A 16,335-nucleotide genomic window follows, 5' to 3' on the forward strand; every position below is an offset into this window, starting at 1 on the left:
TTTTTGGCTCTGGGCATCATTTTGTTGCACTTTTTTTTTTTTTTTTTTGCAGAATCATTGAATTTTATCACCCTAAAATTGGTGAAACCTCATCTGGAGTGTTATGTCCAGTTCTGGAGGTTATACCATCAGAAGGGTATAGACAGTGTGAAGGCAGTTCAGTGGAAGGTTGCCAAAATGGTACAGGGTCTGCTCCAGTAGTTCTATAAAGTGACACAATTGGTTCACGGAGCGGGATGCCAGTGGCGAGTAGTTGTTTCCACCTTCAGGCAGCAAAATACTGCACGGAGCGGCAGTAGCCACAGAGGCATTCACGGAGCGGGATGCCAGTGGTTTGTGTTCCACCTTCACGGAGCGGAAGGTTGGAGGGCTGCCATCTCCAAAAAAACAAAAAACAAAAAAACAAAAACAAAAAAACAAAAAACAAACAAGCAAAACAGAGGTGGGTAAGAGTATGGGGCAGGGGTGTGGCCGTTTATTGCGGCAGTTGCTACCCCTGATTGAGCTGGATGTTCATTAGAATGCGGATACGGCACTGCTCTCTGCATTGGTGGAGGGGTGGAAGGGAATTGGGGCCGGAGGGTGCTGGAAGCCAATAGTGACGGGGAAGGGGGAGAAAAAAAGGGGTGGGGGGAAGATTAAAAAAAAAAATGGATAAACTGCGTAGCTTGCTGGGCAGACTGGATGGGCCGTTTGGTCTTCTTCTGCCGTCATTTCTATGTTTCTATGTTTCTATATGTTCCTGAAAACTGTGTCTTAAGTCCAAACTGATTGTCCTATAAGAATGTTTTAACTGGAGGATTGATTCCAGCCCCAGGCGTAATACCCTATTTTTACCAAAATAACCTGGAATCTCAAAATTTATATTTATAGTACTGTAAAAAGCATAGACAATTTTTGAAGATTTGTGTTTTGTTTTGTTTTTTTTGTCTGAAGAGGAAAACTGCCAAGGCATTGCCTACAAGTCATTGCACTGACACTGTTTGGAGGGGAGGAAGTCCCTGGTACTCTATAATTGAATTTTAAGCTCTAAGGTTGTTGTGTTGGTTCGTAAATGATTTTTAGTTTCTTCCGAAATCATTTTTTGTATGTAAAACATTATATTAATTTATGGTTTACTAACTGTTCTACCTGTAATAGTTTATACCTGTTATTTGTAAAGCCTGTTGCTAATTATTGTTAATTGTAAACCGCGGTGATGTATCATTTTACGTACTGCGGTATATAAAAACCCTTAAATAAAAAAAATAAAAAAATACTCTTCCTACTGATGTTACATCACCAGGCCTCACGGTCATTAGCATGCCAATGTAGGCCTATTGGGAGATGCTTGAACATTTAAAATCAAAACAAGTGTTTTAAGTTGATCCATGGTTGTCAGTTTAGAAACATAACACTGAATTGTTGTTACTTGAAACATCTTAAGGTAATGTAACTGTAAAGGCTCAAAGCTAATTTCTTGACCACTCTGTTTCACCAGACCAAGTTTGATGATATCGATCTGCTCAGCTTTATTTATAGAAGAAAATAAAATATAAAAAGAATGGTCAAACTTGGTCCCCAAAATCTGACAAAGAACTATTCTTTCCTGGAAATTCACTGGGTAGTTCCCTTCAGAAAGACTGATAATCCTGTTAGCAAAGCATTTTATCTTGCTGCAATAGTAAGTCCTGTATGTATACCCTAGAAGAGAGGCGAGTCAAGGGTGATAGTGAAATACCGGAATGGTATTAATAATACACAACAAATCTTTTTCACTGGGAAAAGTTCTAGAACAAATGAGGTCATGATATGAGGCTCTGAGGTGGTGAACTTAGGAGCAATGTTGGGAAATAGATTTTTTGTGGAGTAGGTGCATGAAATGCTCTCCTGGAGAAGATGTTGGTAGTTAAATGGTGATGGGCACCAAGGCATGGTATAATCACAGAGGATCCTGCATTGCTAAAATGTGAACAGAACGCAGAATAATTATTTAGGAACTGGGTGTGTCTGATAGGCTGCAAGTACAGTGATAATTAGAAGTCTTAGGGGGGAACGCACACACATGTCCTAGTCTGGCAGACTTTATTCCTCGTGCTGATCAGGTCAGTGCACTGGGTTAGTAGAAGCAGAGCACTATCCAGAAAGACCATGGGCCCCTAGGAAACCAGATGTTCATGTAACAGCTATGCTGGTGTAAGTAGCTGTTGAGATTTTGTTTGTACATGGGAAGGGAGAGGTCATGGATGTGAACTAGAAAAGGGGATCTTGCATGCTCAACTACACAGGAGGATGGAGTCCAATGTAGAAAGATAATACACACTTTTGGATAAGGAGTGACATCTTACATGTGGTCACACTCTATGGCTGCCAAATTGGATATATCCTTGATAGTGTGGATAGCAGTAACTGGGTAGAATGGATGGGCTAGCTAGTTTTTTTTCTGCTGTGGTCTGCTATATTACTCTCTTATAGCAATTTATTAATTATTTTTATTTTATTTTTACAAACAGAGGGTTAATAAGTATTATGTCATTCTGTTTAGCCCCCACGCACATCTCATCCTATTCTGAAGTTCTCCTGCACTGATTTAGAGCCAATGGTGATCGACAAACTTCCTTTTGATAAGTATGAGTTGGAACCTTCACCACTGACCCAGTTTATACTGGAAAGAAAGTCGCCTCACGCCTGCTGGCAGGTGAGCTAAACATAAGTTCTTAAGGCGGGGGTGGTTGTTTGATGTTTTGTTTACTTCTTTCATAATTTAAAGATTAAAAATGCATTCAGGGGATCAGCAAAGAAAAGTAAAGAAAAGTTCATTTTTCGTCATCACCCTGGCAATAGCCCACTCAGTTAGCAAAGGGGAAATGACTAAGGGAAACCAGAAAACAAATTGGTGAGCCAGAGAAATGACCCAATATTACAAGGAAAACGTTATATAAATGTAATAAAACACATGGCCAAAACATGTGTTGAATGCGTTTCTCCAAGAATTGTATCGTCAAAAGAAGCAAGCAACTTATAGTTTACTTGAAGGAACAACTAGTACCTCAGAGACTGTGGAATACTTTTTACAGATTTCGGTTCACCTTCACAAAGTATTTGCTCAAGAATGCCTGCCTTTGCAAAGCTGGTATTTGCAATGTTTAAGATAAGACTTTAGTTCCAGTTGTTTGCTTCTCTGATTGTTGAATTTGACTCCCATTTTATGGATGCTGAATCACAGCAATTGAGGTCTCAGCCACTGGTTCTCAACCTTCCTTACCACCATCAGTGGCTCTTCCTGTTCCTCTCATCCTAGAACAAGTCCCAAACTGATCTATTGGTCTTTGCATCACAGATTGTTTTCTGGGCTTCAGGTGAGGTTACAGTCTTCTGTCTTCTCTGGCCCCTGTGTGGCATTGTGGTCCCGTGAGCAAACTTCTCCCAACAGCAGACTCGGAGCAAATACCTCTGCACAGCACAAGGGAACAATCCCAGAGCCGTATTGAACACACGCTGTGCTCCACGTCTCAGAAGACTGCTTCTGGCCCTCGTTCGGCAACCCAAAAGGAGCAACGAGGAAAAGGGAAAAGCTCCTAAAATATCAAATGGTCTGCTTACTGCCATCACTCCTTACAGTTTCAGCACAAATACATCCTTCTAGAGACATACCAGCAACCGAACATACTGGGAAAAAGTTTGGTTGATTTGGAAATAGATGATCTTGAGTATTGTAGAAATGGAAGAGCATGGTTACTGGTTTCCATGTGTAAATATTTGTGCGCTATAAAAAGACACTACTGTATGGGCGATAGCTGAATTTTATGAACTGTTTCATTCAAGGTGTGTGTGACCAACAGTGCAAAATACAGTGAAGTTGGCCATCCTTTTGGTTACTTGAAAGCCAGCACAGCACTGAATTGCGTGAATCTGTTTGTGATGCCTTACAATTATCCAGTTCTTCTTCCCCTTTTAGGTAAGTGTAAATTTTACATGCTTTATGACAGTAGGTGTTAAAGCATGTAGATATTGTGTATGTGAAACGCAGCAATATGCCAAAAACCCAAGTGGCAAAATCATAACAGATGTACCCCTAGAGTCATCAAAATGCATTAATAAAGCATTAATAATGCCCGTGTTAAGAAAAAGGGGCGTGTTTAGGGAAATTTTAGAATTACTGCACCACGCGATAACATACTGCTTCGCATCGTTAGTATCACATGGTGCGGTAAACTTATCACACCCTGCGGTAATCCCTATTTTTCGCAGAGAGAGAGAGAGAGAGAGAGACTGTCTACAAGGCCCTCATAGTAGTGAAGTATTTATATCTCTAAGGAGTGCCATCTTATAGGTTGAGGTGAGGTGTTGGTGGTGGTTTAGGGGCCAGTTTTGCATGTAGAATTGAGTATGAACGACACAGTACACCTTGGTGAAGATTTGACGTCATTTGGAGTGAGGAAAATCTCACAAAGATGACATTTTGTTCTATGCTATCTCACAAAATTTCATCTTTGTGAGACTTTCCTCACTCCAAATGACATCAAATCTTCACCAATGTGTACTGTGCTGTTCATACATCTCACTCTACATGTAAAGCTGGACCCTGAACCACCACCAACACCTCACCTCAGCCTATTAGATGGCCCTCCTTAGAGATATAAATAATTGCACACTATGAGGCCCTTCCCAGAGGCGCTCTCTCTCTCTCCCTCTCCCTACTGCCCTCCCAAGACCAGAAATGGCCAAAATGCAGTTCTACAAATTTATCACAAATTGCGTTATGGCTATTTCGGGCATATCGCACAGCCTAACGCCAGGAAAAAAGGTGTAGTTATTTCCAGTGTTAAAACCGTGCAATAGCATGCATTATGCTATCGCACTGTGCAATATTGCCTCTCATTTTACTAAATCCATCCCAAACTCCTTCCTGATCCCATTTGCACCGTACGTTATTGTTCTTAGTGTATGTGTTATGGCGTCAACGCATGCGTTAATGCCATAACACATTTTGATGAATGACCCTGCTAGTGATGCCCATTTCTCAAAAGTATGCAAAAAAATAAACAGCTCTGATTATTCTTTCCTTTGCCACTTAATTGGCTATTGAAATAGCTTATTGCATATGGATTTTGAAGGAACTGACTTTGCTGTATCATCACAAGAGAGAAAAAGTGAAAGATGGGAAAACAAAAACTCATGACAGGTAGCAAGTAGGATCTCTCAGTGCGTGGCTGCAAATAGGAAATGGATGGAGGGCTTACAAAATCAACTTGATATCCCTGTGAGGATCTCCTGAACATCCTAATAGTCATCTTATACTTAAGACAACCTGATTTATGGTGTGCACATACTGAGTTCTGAAATATTTTTATTTATTGGTTTTCATGGACTGATTTGTTTTTATGATTTGTTTTTATGAGTGTTTTCACACAGCCCTCATAGACTATAGCCTGCGGGTATTTTTTACCTGCTACTTTATCCAGAATCTTCGCAGCAGATTTATGTGCATAAATCCACTTTGAAAATTTGCGGGTGTGTGCATAACCAGCACTGACATGCACGCATCAAGTTATTCCTTCTGGAGAGCAGGTGTAACTTGATGCATTTGTACTTAGACGCATACTTTGGAAAAACGAAAGCGTGTGCGCCAGTTCTATCTCCACCCTTCACGGAACGCTTCATTGTAGTGCGCATAATAAAATCTCCTTTGCCTGTACTTGTACATACACAACCCCCTCAGGTAATTTTTTTAAAGGCCATCTATGCATACAAAACTGGGATTTTTGAAAATTGCCTCCTATAAGTGTTACAAAATGATGCACAGCGTGGAATATGAGATTTTTATTTTTCTTTTCTGGTGATTATTGCAAGTGCTTTAGTTGTGAATGGTAATTGTTGCCTTTCAGATGATTTATTCAAAGTGCACAAGGCCAAGCCGACTTTAAAGTGGAGGCAATCATTTGAAAATTATCTGAAGACCATGCCCCCTTATTATCTCAGTGTAAGTAGATGTTCATTATTATATATTTTACATGCATAATGCAGTATAATTGAACTGAGTAAGTAATGTATTAAATTACTTTATTTCTGGGGAACAAAATTTGTAACTAAGGCATTTTCCCATAGAGACAGAATGGGAAAAATGCCTTGGTGAATCTGGCGCTAAGTGTGGTGCTGTTTTTCAGAGATTATGGCTTGCTGCTTCCTTGGTCTTTTGTGAGGAAAACTATGATTTTTCATGGAATCATTTTTTTCAAAAATGACAATGTGTTCCAAAACATGATTAATATAGTTAGTATCTTTAACTTTTCAAGTTTTGTGGGGTTATTTTGTAAGTCATGTAAATTCTGCAGGGGAACCAGTTTAATTAGTGTCTAGGGTATACCCTGCACATTTAGAGGTAGATCTTAAAAAAGTACATGCGCGCAAACAAAAGTACATCGGATTTTATAAGATTCGCGCGTATCTTATAAAATCCGGGGTCGGTGCGCGCAAGGCTGTGCAAAATCGGTGCGCGCGCGCGCGCCGCATCAGCATCCCCCAGCACAGGCCGCAGTGCCTGGAGACTCGGGACCGCCCTCCCAGCCTGCCCCCGAACTGTCGCCATGCCCCCGGACCCGCCCTGGACCGCCCCCTGACCTTGGACACGCCCCCTCCCGCCCCTTTTACGAAGCCCTGGGACATGCGCACCGGCGGCCTATGCAAAATAGGCGCGCCGGCACAGGGCTTTTAAAATCTACCCCTTAGTCTATTTTAAAACACTTCTCCAAGGTAAAACCATTTGAAGCAATATTTCTAGTTTTGAACCCAAAAAGTAATAGAACATAGTTACCCTTCAGTAACCATTTAATATTGGAAAAGTCCAGCAGTTAAGTAAAAGACCCATTTAATCTGCTCATTCCTGAAGCAGTACCACGAAGCCTACCCAGTCTAAAGCTGTACCCTCTCCTCCTTGCGTTTAAGGAATTCTCTGTCTTATCCCATGCTTTCTGGAATTATGTGAACAGTCTCTCCACCGGGGTATTGTTGAGGCAAAATCCCCTGGTGCTATACATCACTTCCCTGTTGATGCTGTAATTGCGTGTGTCTGCCTGAAATGTGGTTGCATGTTTAGAATATGTTCTATGAGGGTAACTTCTTAACCCCCCACAAAATTTAGCTGGCAAATACATTACAACGGTTTCAAAGGGAAAGTATGCACATACTTCCCCTTGGGAAAATTATTCAGCCCAAACTGCCCGCGCATAATTACACCTGCTGAAACGTCCGCACAAATTTAATGAAAGAATTTACACGCACGCTTTTGAAAATTCAAAATTCAGACCCCTGCTTCCCAACTCCACTCAGTTTGGGTAAGTTTTTGTACAAATAGGACATGTTTATTTAATTTGTATACCGTCGTTTGAGGTAAGTAGGCAGGCAGTTTTGTAGAAAACTATTTCTGGAGGTAAAACTGTTTCACCTGCAGAAATGCCTTTGAAAATTGCCCTTTGTAAGCCCTAAGGAAAGGGCATTTTCCCCTGAAGTATCCTCGGCCTCTGCTGTTGAGCTGAATATCTGTAATTAAAGGTTTAGAGTGCAGTTTGCAATCATGAATTTACTATTGTATGAATAAAGATTTTGTTCTCCGAGGACAAGCAGGATGATAGTCCTCATACATGGGGTGACATCAGATGGAGCCCTGATGTGGAAAACGTCTGTCAATGTTTCTAGAACTTTGACTAGGTATACTGAGCATGTCCAAAATGCCCTATACCACGCGTCCACATGGGGTCCCTCTTCAGCCTCTCTTTTTCCGCTGAGCAGTAAGTTTCGCAATGTGAGTGAGCTCACTTTGGGCTGTTGTTAGCCTTGTGGAAAAGTTTCCTTTTTCTCGCATTTTCACAGTTTTTTTTTTTCCGTGCTATTCTGTCACCAGGTCCCTCTGTGCCATTCCTTTGGTGCTCCTAGTCAGGGTTTTTGGTGATTCGGATGTTTCCTTTCACAGAATATTCCCCATTGCAGTAGTACATCCGTGCCTGCCAGCCATTGCTGCCCCACCGCCATAAATTTCGGTTCGACAGACATGGTCACGTCTGGATTTTGGTGATGCCCCCGGTGCCCAAGGACCACATCCTTCATAGATCCGCATGAAATATATGTCCTCTGCCTGAGGGCATCGCATGATGTCCAGGGTTGCCGCTTATGCACCCAGATGACCCCGAAGGGATGTAGACTTCAACTCGACAAGATGGAATTTCTCTTCGGGTCAAAGAAGTCTGAGCCATCAGCACTGGTATTGAAGGACCAAGGAGTCACACCAATGGACATTGAGCCATCGACATCGGCGGGACTGTTGGTTCTGTTGATCCTGTCGGTAGATGGGGCTCTGGAGACTGACCATCGTGGATCTCAGGAAAGACTGGGCCAATCATCATGGGAAACCAAAGAAGCATCAACACTGGTCCCCATCAATTCACTGTGCCAGGCATGGGGATGCACCATTTTTTGCCACAATGCCCCCCAAGCTACCCCCATGGAGGTGCCAACCCTCCATCGATGCCAGGGATCCGCGACAGTCTCTACTGGTCCCGATGCCAGTCACCAATACACCTCATGGGTCCAAAGAGGATCTGACCACCCCTCTTTCCTCCCAGTCGGTGTTGGCATCAGCATTGTTTGAGGAGGAGCTGGAGTGCTGAGTCCAGCTAGCAGTTGACCGAGAGCTGTAAGGCTTTGTTTCTGTGGCACCGACAGCACCAGACCTGGTGCCGACCATCCTCATACCGCTTTTGATGAAGCTCAGTGTGCTCATCGGTGTATTACTGACTCAGCTGGCACCGGCTCCCGGTACAGCTTCGTTGTCTTGGAATCCTCCGAAGGTCTTCCTTCAGAACATTCTCCTCCAGAGGAGCGAATAAAGTTTCCGCCTGAGGTCTTGACCTTTGCAGGTTTTGTGAGGGTGATAGCGGAAGCCATAATATATCAGTTATAGATGGAAGAGGATGCCAGACACAAAATTCTTGAGATCCTCCAGTTGGAGCCTCCTAAGGAGATTGTGGTGATCCGGGTACATGAGATCCTTAAGGGTGTTGCTGATGAGAATTTGATACGCTAGACCATAAAATACTTTTATCGAGACTTCAAACAATTGGCCTACAAAATACTGTTTTAAATTGGTTTAACAGTTATCTTTCTAATAGATGTTATCAAGTACATCTTAAAGGCAAATCCTCACAAATTTATACTCAAGCTACTGGAGTTCCACAAGGGTCTTCCCTATCTCCAGTATTGTTCAATATCTATCTGTTACCATTGTTCATATACCCTGTTTCCCCGAAAATAAGACAGTGTCTTATATTAATTTTTGCTACCAAAGATGCACTAGGCCTTATTTTCAGGGGATGTCTAATACCGTTGAGCTGCTGGCTGCCCCTGCGTCAGCCATGTCCCACCAGTGTGCTGTCAGAGAGAGGTAGGAGTGTGCAGCATTCATGGTAGTCAGCTTGGGCTGACTCTGCTGCTTTTGAACCTCTGCACACTGCTTGGAAGGGGTCCCCCGACTGGTACTGCCACCATCCCCAGATGTCAGTAATCTTGATGCCACTGTCACTGCTGCCACATGGCTATTGGGGAGGCGCCGATTGCTGCTACTGACACTGAAGCCCATTCTGCTGCCTCCTCTGTGCAGGCCTCGTGGGCTTCCACTTTCTCCATGCTGATCTCGTACATTGTGAGATCCGCATAGAGAAAGTGCTATTCTTGCACATTCCCAAAGATTACATGTGCCAATCACTAAAAAGTAATTTATTTATTTTTTTACCTTTGCTGGCTGATGTTAGTTTTCTAATCGGTTGGTCACAGGCTTTTTTTTTTCCACCTTCCCTTTCTTATTTTTTTGCCAGTTCCTTTTATATTGTCCTTTTTCCGTCCGTATTTCTTTTCTCTCCGTCTTCTTCCCTCAAACACAGTCAGGTTCTCATTCTCACATGCATTTCTCTCTCTCACACACACACAGGCTCTCACTGTCACATGCTGTGTCTCATACAATCATTCATACACACAGTCTCTCACTGGCACATGCTGTCTGATGCTCACACACACAGGTTCTCTCTCACTCCCACATGCTGTCTTGCTCAAGCATAGGCTCTCACCGTCACACGCTGTCTCTCTCACACACACAGAGGCTCTCACATGCTGCCTCTGCAAACATTCAGATCCTCACTCCCACACACAATCTCTCAACTCATCTCATACACGCACGCACACACCCTCTACAGACCCTCAGCCTCTCTCTCACCTCTGGGCCTCCTCTTCGCGGGTCGCCACAGGATGGGCTCTGCAGCGGCCCTGAACTTCTCGGGCCTCTTCCTCAGCCCTGCTACCGGGCCTCTTCCTCTTCTTGGGCCGCTGCGACTTGGGATTCGCAGCAGCCCGCGGCGGCTCCTCTTCTGCACGCGCTGATGCTCTTTCTCCTTTCTGCCCATGCGGCTCCGGCAACGTTTACTTCCGGGGCCGCACAGGCAGGAAGGAGGAAGAGCATCAACGCGTTTGAACGCGATCTTTTTCTTCGGGCAAGGAGGCTCAGCAGCCGCATGAGCCTCCTTGCGCCCGGGCGCATCGGCTCCCCTTGGGATACCACTGCAGGCCTCCTCCTCGCGTGTCGCCGCAGGATGGGCTCTGCAGCGGCCCTGAACTTCTCGGGCCTCTTCCTCGCTACCGGGCCTCTTCCTCTTCTTGGACCGCTGCGACTTGGGATTCGCAGCAGCCCGTGGCGGCTCCTCTTCTGCACGCGCTGATGCTCCTCCTTCTTCCTGCCCACGCGGCTCCGGCAACGTTTACTTCCGGGGCCGCATAGGCAGGAAGGAGAAAGAGCATCAGCGCATTTGAACGCAATATTTTTCTTCGGGCATGAGCGGCCGCATGAGCCTCCTTGTGCCCGGGGGCATTGGCTCCCCTCGGGATACCACTGCTCGCGTCTGCCCCTAATACTTTGGAAACTTTATTTTAAAAAAAAAAAAAAAAAAAAATTTTTAAAATGACGTCACAGGATTGACCGGCCCACCGGGGGAAGCCCGATCCCCCGATAGGTCAATCCGCCCCTGTTTACAAGGGATGCCTTACTTTCGGGGGAGGTCTTATATTTAAGAATTCGGCAAAATCTCTACTAGGTCTTATTTTTGGGGGATGTCTTATTTTTCGGGGAAACACGGTATTATCAACATTAGATGTCCAATTCAAAATTTATGCGGATGATATACAACTTTTTGTTCCATATAAATCATCTTGGGCTGATACTATCTCACTATGTAAAATTTATGTAAAAACTATTGAACAATGGCTAAGTCACAGTAGTCTTAAACTTAACACAAAAAAAACATGTTAAGTGCGATTGATAATCCTATAAATTCTCCACCATCATCAATCACATTAGGAAAGGAGGTGATTGAAGTAAAAGGAATAGCCCGTAACTTGGGTATACAACTAGATACTAATTTATCCATGATACATCATGTTTCTCACTTAGTAAAAAATTCATTCTTCAAATTGCAGACTTTAAAAAGACTAAAACCCTTGTTATTTAAATCAGATTTCCAGACAGTTTTATAGTTTCTTATCTTTTCAGGTTTAGATTACTGTAATGGTCTGTTTTTAGGCCTACCTGATTCCACATTAAAACCTCTGCAACAGATTCAAAATGCTGCAGCCCGACTATTGACAGGATCAACAATGAGACATCATATTTCTCCAGTTCTCTTCAATTTACACTGGCTTCCCATTAAATTTTGTGTGCAATATAAAGTATTATCATTAATTCATGCTTTAATTCATGACTCCGATTCTCCATGGTTATGTACTACACTACGATTTTACAAACCAACCAGAAATTTAAGATCTGCTAGTAAAAATTTACTTGACGTGCCCACCATCAGGCTCGCTTGACTAAATATAACCAGAGAGAGAGCTTTTTCTGTAGCAGGTCTATTACTTTGGAACTCACTTCCCGAGGCTATAAGACAAATTACCAATCGCAAAGAATTTAAAAAATCAGTAAAAACATACCTTTTCAAAATAGCCTATGCAGATTATGCAGATTTGAAATCTTCTTAAAATGTCTCACTGTGATTGAGTTAGCATGCTATAGTGATTGAGTTAGTTAGCATGCTATAGTGCACTGAAAGTTTTTTGGAATTTATTTCTATTTTTATTTTTTTCTGGCTTCTGTTTTGGATAAAGTTTAGTATAGTGAATTTATTTAAAGTATATTATAGGTAGAACTAGGGCTTAAAGAGTATATTGTACTTTTTTTTCCCCTTATTTTATTTATTTATTTATTTATTTATTTATTTAAGTGTTTTTATATACCGGGATACGTTGGGAACATCATCTCGGTTCACAGATAACTAAACCTGCAACAGGCTTTACAGAGAACATATTAAACTTTGCTTTCTTTTGTTTATGTTTTTGATGTTATTTTTATATACTTTTATGTAATTTTAGATGTTTTTCTTTTAGTTTGATTTGATTTTATTCTTATTTTATTTGATTTTGAATATATTGTAAACCGTTTTGGTCAAATTTTTGTTTATAAAGACAGTATAGAAATCTTTTTAAATAAATAAATATGGGAACACCCACTCACAGTGCCTCCCGTTAATAGGAAGGCAGATGGGATTTACCTTGTCCAGAAGGCTGCCAGATTCAATAAACATCTGCTGTCCCACCGGTCGATGGTGGTTAACTCCGCCCTCAAAAGGGCCAAGCACTCTGACTCATTCCTCAGCGCCCCTGGGGAAGGACCATAGAGCGATGGATGCTCTTGGGAGGAAAGCGTTTCAAAGCATCATGCTCATTGCCCGCATGGCTGCCTATAAGCTCTACGTGAGCCAGTACACCTGGGACATCTGGAAACAGGTGCAGGAGGTAGCTGAGCAGCTGCCTCAACAGCAGAAGGACAACCTCATGTCACTGGTGTGGAAAACACGATGCCAGTGCGACCTACGATGTTTTGAGATGGAATTGAGAGTCTCTGCAGTGGGAATCAGTGCTCGTAGAATGTAATGGCTGCGGGCCTTGGATCTCTGACCAGAGGTACAGGAACAACTCACTGATGTGCCATGTACTGGAGAGAATCTCTTTGGAGATAGGGTGAAGGATGCTATGGCCCAGCTTCAAGACCACCATGAAACCCTCCAACAACTCTCCACCAGTATTCTGGACCCATCCTCCTCTTCTAGGAGGCCGGCAAGACCGGGGCCAAGGAAGTCTTTCTTTTGCCAAAGGAAGTACTATCCTCCACCTCCTTGCTCCCATCAACACCATCAGGGATCCTGTGGGTATCTCAGGCAGCAAAGAGCCCCCAAGCTCCAGCTGGCTCCTCAGTCAACTCTGGGGATGGGGTTTTGACTGGGTCGTAGGGAGCGTACACCAATTGCCCATACCCGGGATGATGGACCCTGTGGTCAGGGGAAGGCTGCAGTTCTTTGCAAACCAGTGGCCCAGTATAACCTCGGACCAGCGGATTCTGTCCATTGCCATCAGGGGTACCAATTGAACCTACTGGGTGTCCTGCCAAATTGTCCTCCCTCTTAACAGCCAGAGTGGTCGAGCCCATACCATCAGGGCAAAGAGGGCAGGGGTTCTACTCCAGGTACTTTCTGATTCCAAAGAGACTCCATACCTTCCTAGACCTAAGGGCCTTGAACAAGTTTCTAAGAAAAGAAAAGTTCAAGATGGTTTCCCTGGGTACCTTGATCCCACTTTTTACCTAAAGGGAACTGGCTATGCTTCCGCGACTTAAAGGATGAATACACTCATATTGAGATCTTCCCCATTCATAGGAAGTATCTCCAATTTGTTGTGGGAAAACAGCACTTCCAGTACTGGATGTTGCTGTTGGGCTTGCGTCAACCCCACAAGTCTTCACAAAATACCTGGCCATGGTGGTGGCGACCTCTGCAGGCTGGGAGTGCATTTTTTCCGGTATCTGGACAATTAGCTGGTCAAGAGCATGTCGCAGGCAGGGGCCACCAGGTCCATGTGCTTGACCATCCAGGTGCTGGAGTCACATGGGTTTGTTCTCAACTACCCAAAGTCCCATCTTAGCCCGGCAGTTCAGTTGGATTTCATAGGAGCCCTGCTAGACATGGTTCAGGCCAAGGACTTCCTGCCTCACCAGAGGGCCATCATCTTGACAACCATTGTGACAGAAAGCCAGCAAGTGTCAGCCTGGCACATGTTGAGGTTGTTGGGCCATACGGCTGCAACCATCCATGTCACTCCCTTATCACATTTACACATGCTCAGAGCCCAGTGGACGCTGAGGTTGCAGTGACGGCAGGCCACTCAGAGCCTCCGGGATTGCATCTGAGTCACCGTCTCTCCAGGACGTATTGCCCTGGCGGCAGGTACTTTCAGATCTGGTACGGGGGATCTCATTCTGAAGTCCACTTACCCAAATTGTCCTAACCACAGATGCATCCACTCTGGGGTGGAGAGCTCTTGTAGATGGGCTCAGCACTCGGGGTCTCTGGTCCACCCAGGAATGCTCTTGTCAAATCAACTTCCTGGAGCTTCGGGTGATCAGGTATGCTCTATGAGCTTTCAGAGATCGGCAGTCCAACAAAGTTGTCCTGATTCACACCAACAACCAAATAGCTATGTTTTTATGTCAACAAGCAAGAAGACATGGGATTGTACCTCCTGGTCAAGAAGCGGTCCAGATCTGGTCGTGGGTCCTGTCCCTCGGGATGGTGCTCAGGGCCATGTACCCGGCCGGGATGGAGAACATGGTAACAAACAGGCTGAGTTGAGCCTTCAGATGCTACTAGTGGTCCCTGGACCAAGGGGTAGTAAATCGGATATTCTGCCTCTGGGGGAGCCCGGATGTAGATCTGTTCATATCTACCTGCAACAGGAAAGTGCCTCTGTTCTGCTCTCTGTATAGGTCAGATGGCAAACTAGCCTCTGATGCCCTCACCCATCATTGGGGCAAAGGCCTTCTGTATGTGTATCCTTCAATTCCCTTAGTAGTGAAGACTCTCTTGAAGCTCCGTGAGGGTAGGGGGATTATGATCCTCAGCTCTTGTTTGGCCGAGACAGGTCTGGTTTCCACTCCTAAAGGAGTTGTCCATCCGCAGACTGATCTGTCTGGGGACTTGCCCAGATATCATCACACAAAATCAAAGCTGGCTGCAGCATGCCAACTTCCAGGCCCTGTCACTCACAGTCTGGATGTTGTGAGGTTAATCCTGCAGACACTTGATCTTTTAAAAATTGTGTCTCGGGTCCTGGTGTCTTCTAGAAAGCCTTCCACTAGAAAGTTCTATGGACTGAAGTGGTGTGAGCAGAAGACCCTAGATCCTTCTGCCCCACAAACTGCTTGACTACCTCCTACACCTATCAGAGTTCATCTCAATGCAATTGGCACATACCACCAAGATGTAGATGGTACGTCCATTTCTGTACAGCCTATAGTTGTACGCTTCATGCGGGACCTGCTTCAATTGAAGCCTTCCCTAAAGCCTCCCGCTGTGTCGTGGGACTTCATCGTGGTATTAGCTCAGCTGATAAAAGCTCCTTTTGAGCCGCTGTGCACCTGTGAACTGACGTTCCTGACCTGGAAGGTCATTTTTTATGGCAATCATTTCAGTGTGTAGGGTCAGCGAGCTCCAGGCCTTAGTGACTTATCCACCTTATACTAAGTTTTATCATGACAGGTTGGTCTTGTGTATGCAACCTAAATTCCTGCCTAAGGTGGTGACTGATTTCCATCTTAATCAGTCAATAGTTCTGCCAATATTTTTTCCCAGGCCCCATTCGCACCAAGGCGAATGAACACTGCACAGTTTGGACTGCAAGCAAGCCTTAGCCTTCTGACTGGAGCGAACAGAAGCCCACAGACAGTCCTTCCAACTTTTTATTTCTTTTGACAAGAATAGGTTGGGCGTTGCCATTGCCAAACAGTCAATATCCAATTGGCTAGCAGATTGCATCTCCTTCTATTATGCCCAGGCCGGACTGCATCTTGAGGGTCATGTCAAGGCTCATTCTATCAGAGCCATGGAGCGTTGGTGGCCGACTTACGAGCAATTCTCATGGAGGAGATCTGCAAGACTGTGATGTGGAGTTCTCTCCACACATTCACATCTCATTACTGTCTGGATAGGAATAGCTGACACGACAATAGTTTCAGCCAGTCTGTACTTCGGAACCTGTTTGAAGCGTAGAACCCAACTATCCCCACCTAGGGCCCATTGTTTGAGTTCAGGCTGTCTCTCCCCTCTGTTACCAACAGCACTGTTGATGAGCCCGTTGGCCCCTGGTTGGGCATCTGTTGGTCCCCTTTTGTGTTGGGGAGCAGCTTGTAGCTAGGGATTCACCCATGTGTGAGGA

General features: G+C 44.3%; 1 protein-coding gene across 2 annotated transcripts in view; it reads left to right on the forward strand.

Moving 5' to 3' along the window:
- INTS6 (integrator complex subunit 6) overlaps positions 1-16,335 on the forward strand; it is a 185,674-nt gene that overhangs the window by 97,704 nt on the left and 71,635 nt on the right. For both annotated transcript variants that reach the window (XM_029602804.1, XM_029602805.1), the window contains exons 8-10: positions 2,525-2,677; positions 3,805-3,937; positions 5,868-5,962. In XM_029602804.1, coding sequence (XP_029458664.1) covers positions 2,525-2,677; positions 3,805-3,937; positions 5,868-5,962 — 381 coding nt within the window. The remainder of the gene's footprint in view (positions 1-2,524; positions 2,678-3,804; positions 3,938-5,867; positions 5,963-16,335) is intronic.

Source organism: Rhinatrema bivittatum, chromosome 5, assembly GCF_901001135.1.
Source record: "Rhinatrema bivittatum chromosome 5, aRhiBiv1.1, whole genome shotgun sequence".
NCBI classification, from domain to species: Eukaryota; Metazoa; Chordata; class Amphibia; order Gymnophiona; family Rhinatrematidae; genus Rhinatrema; species Rhinatrema bivittatum.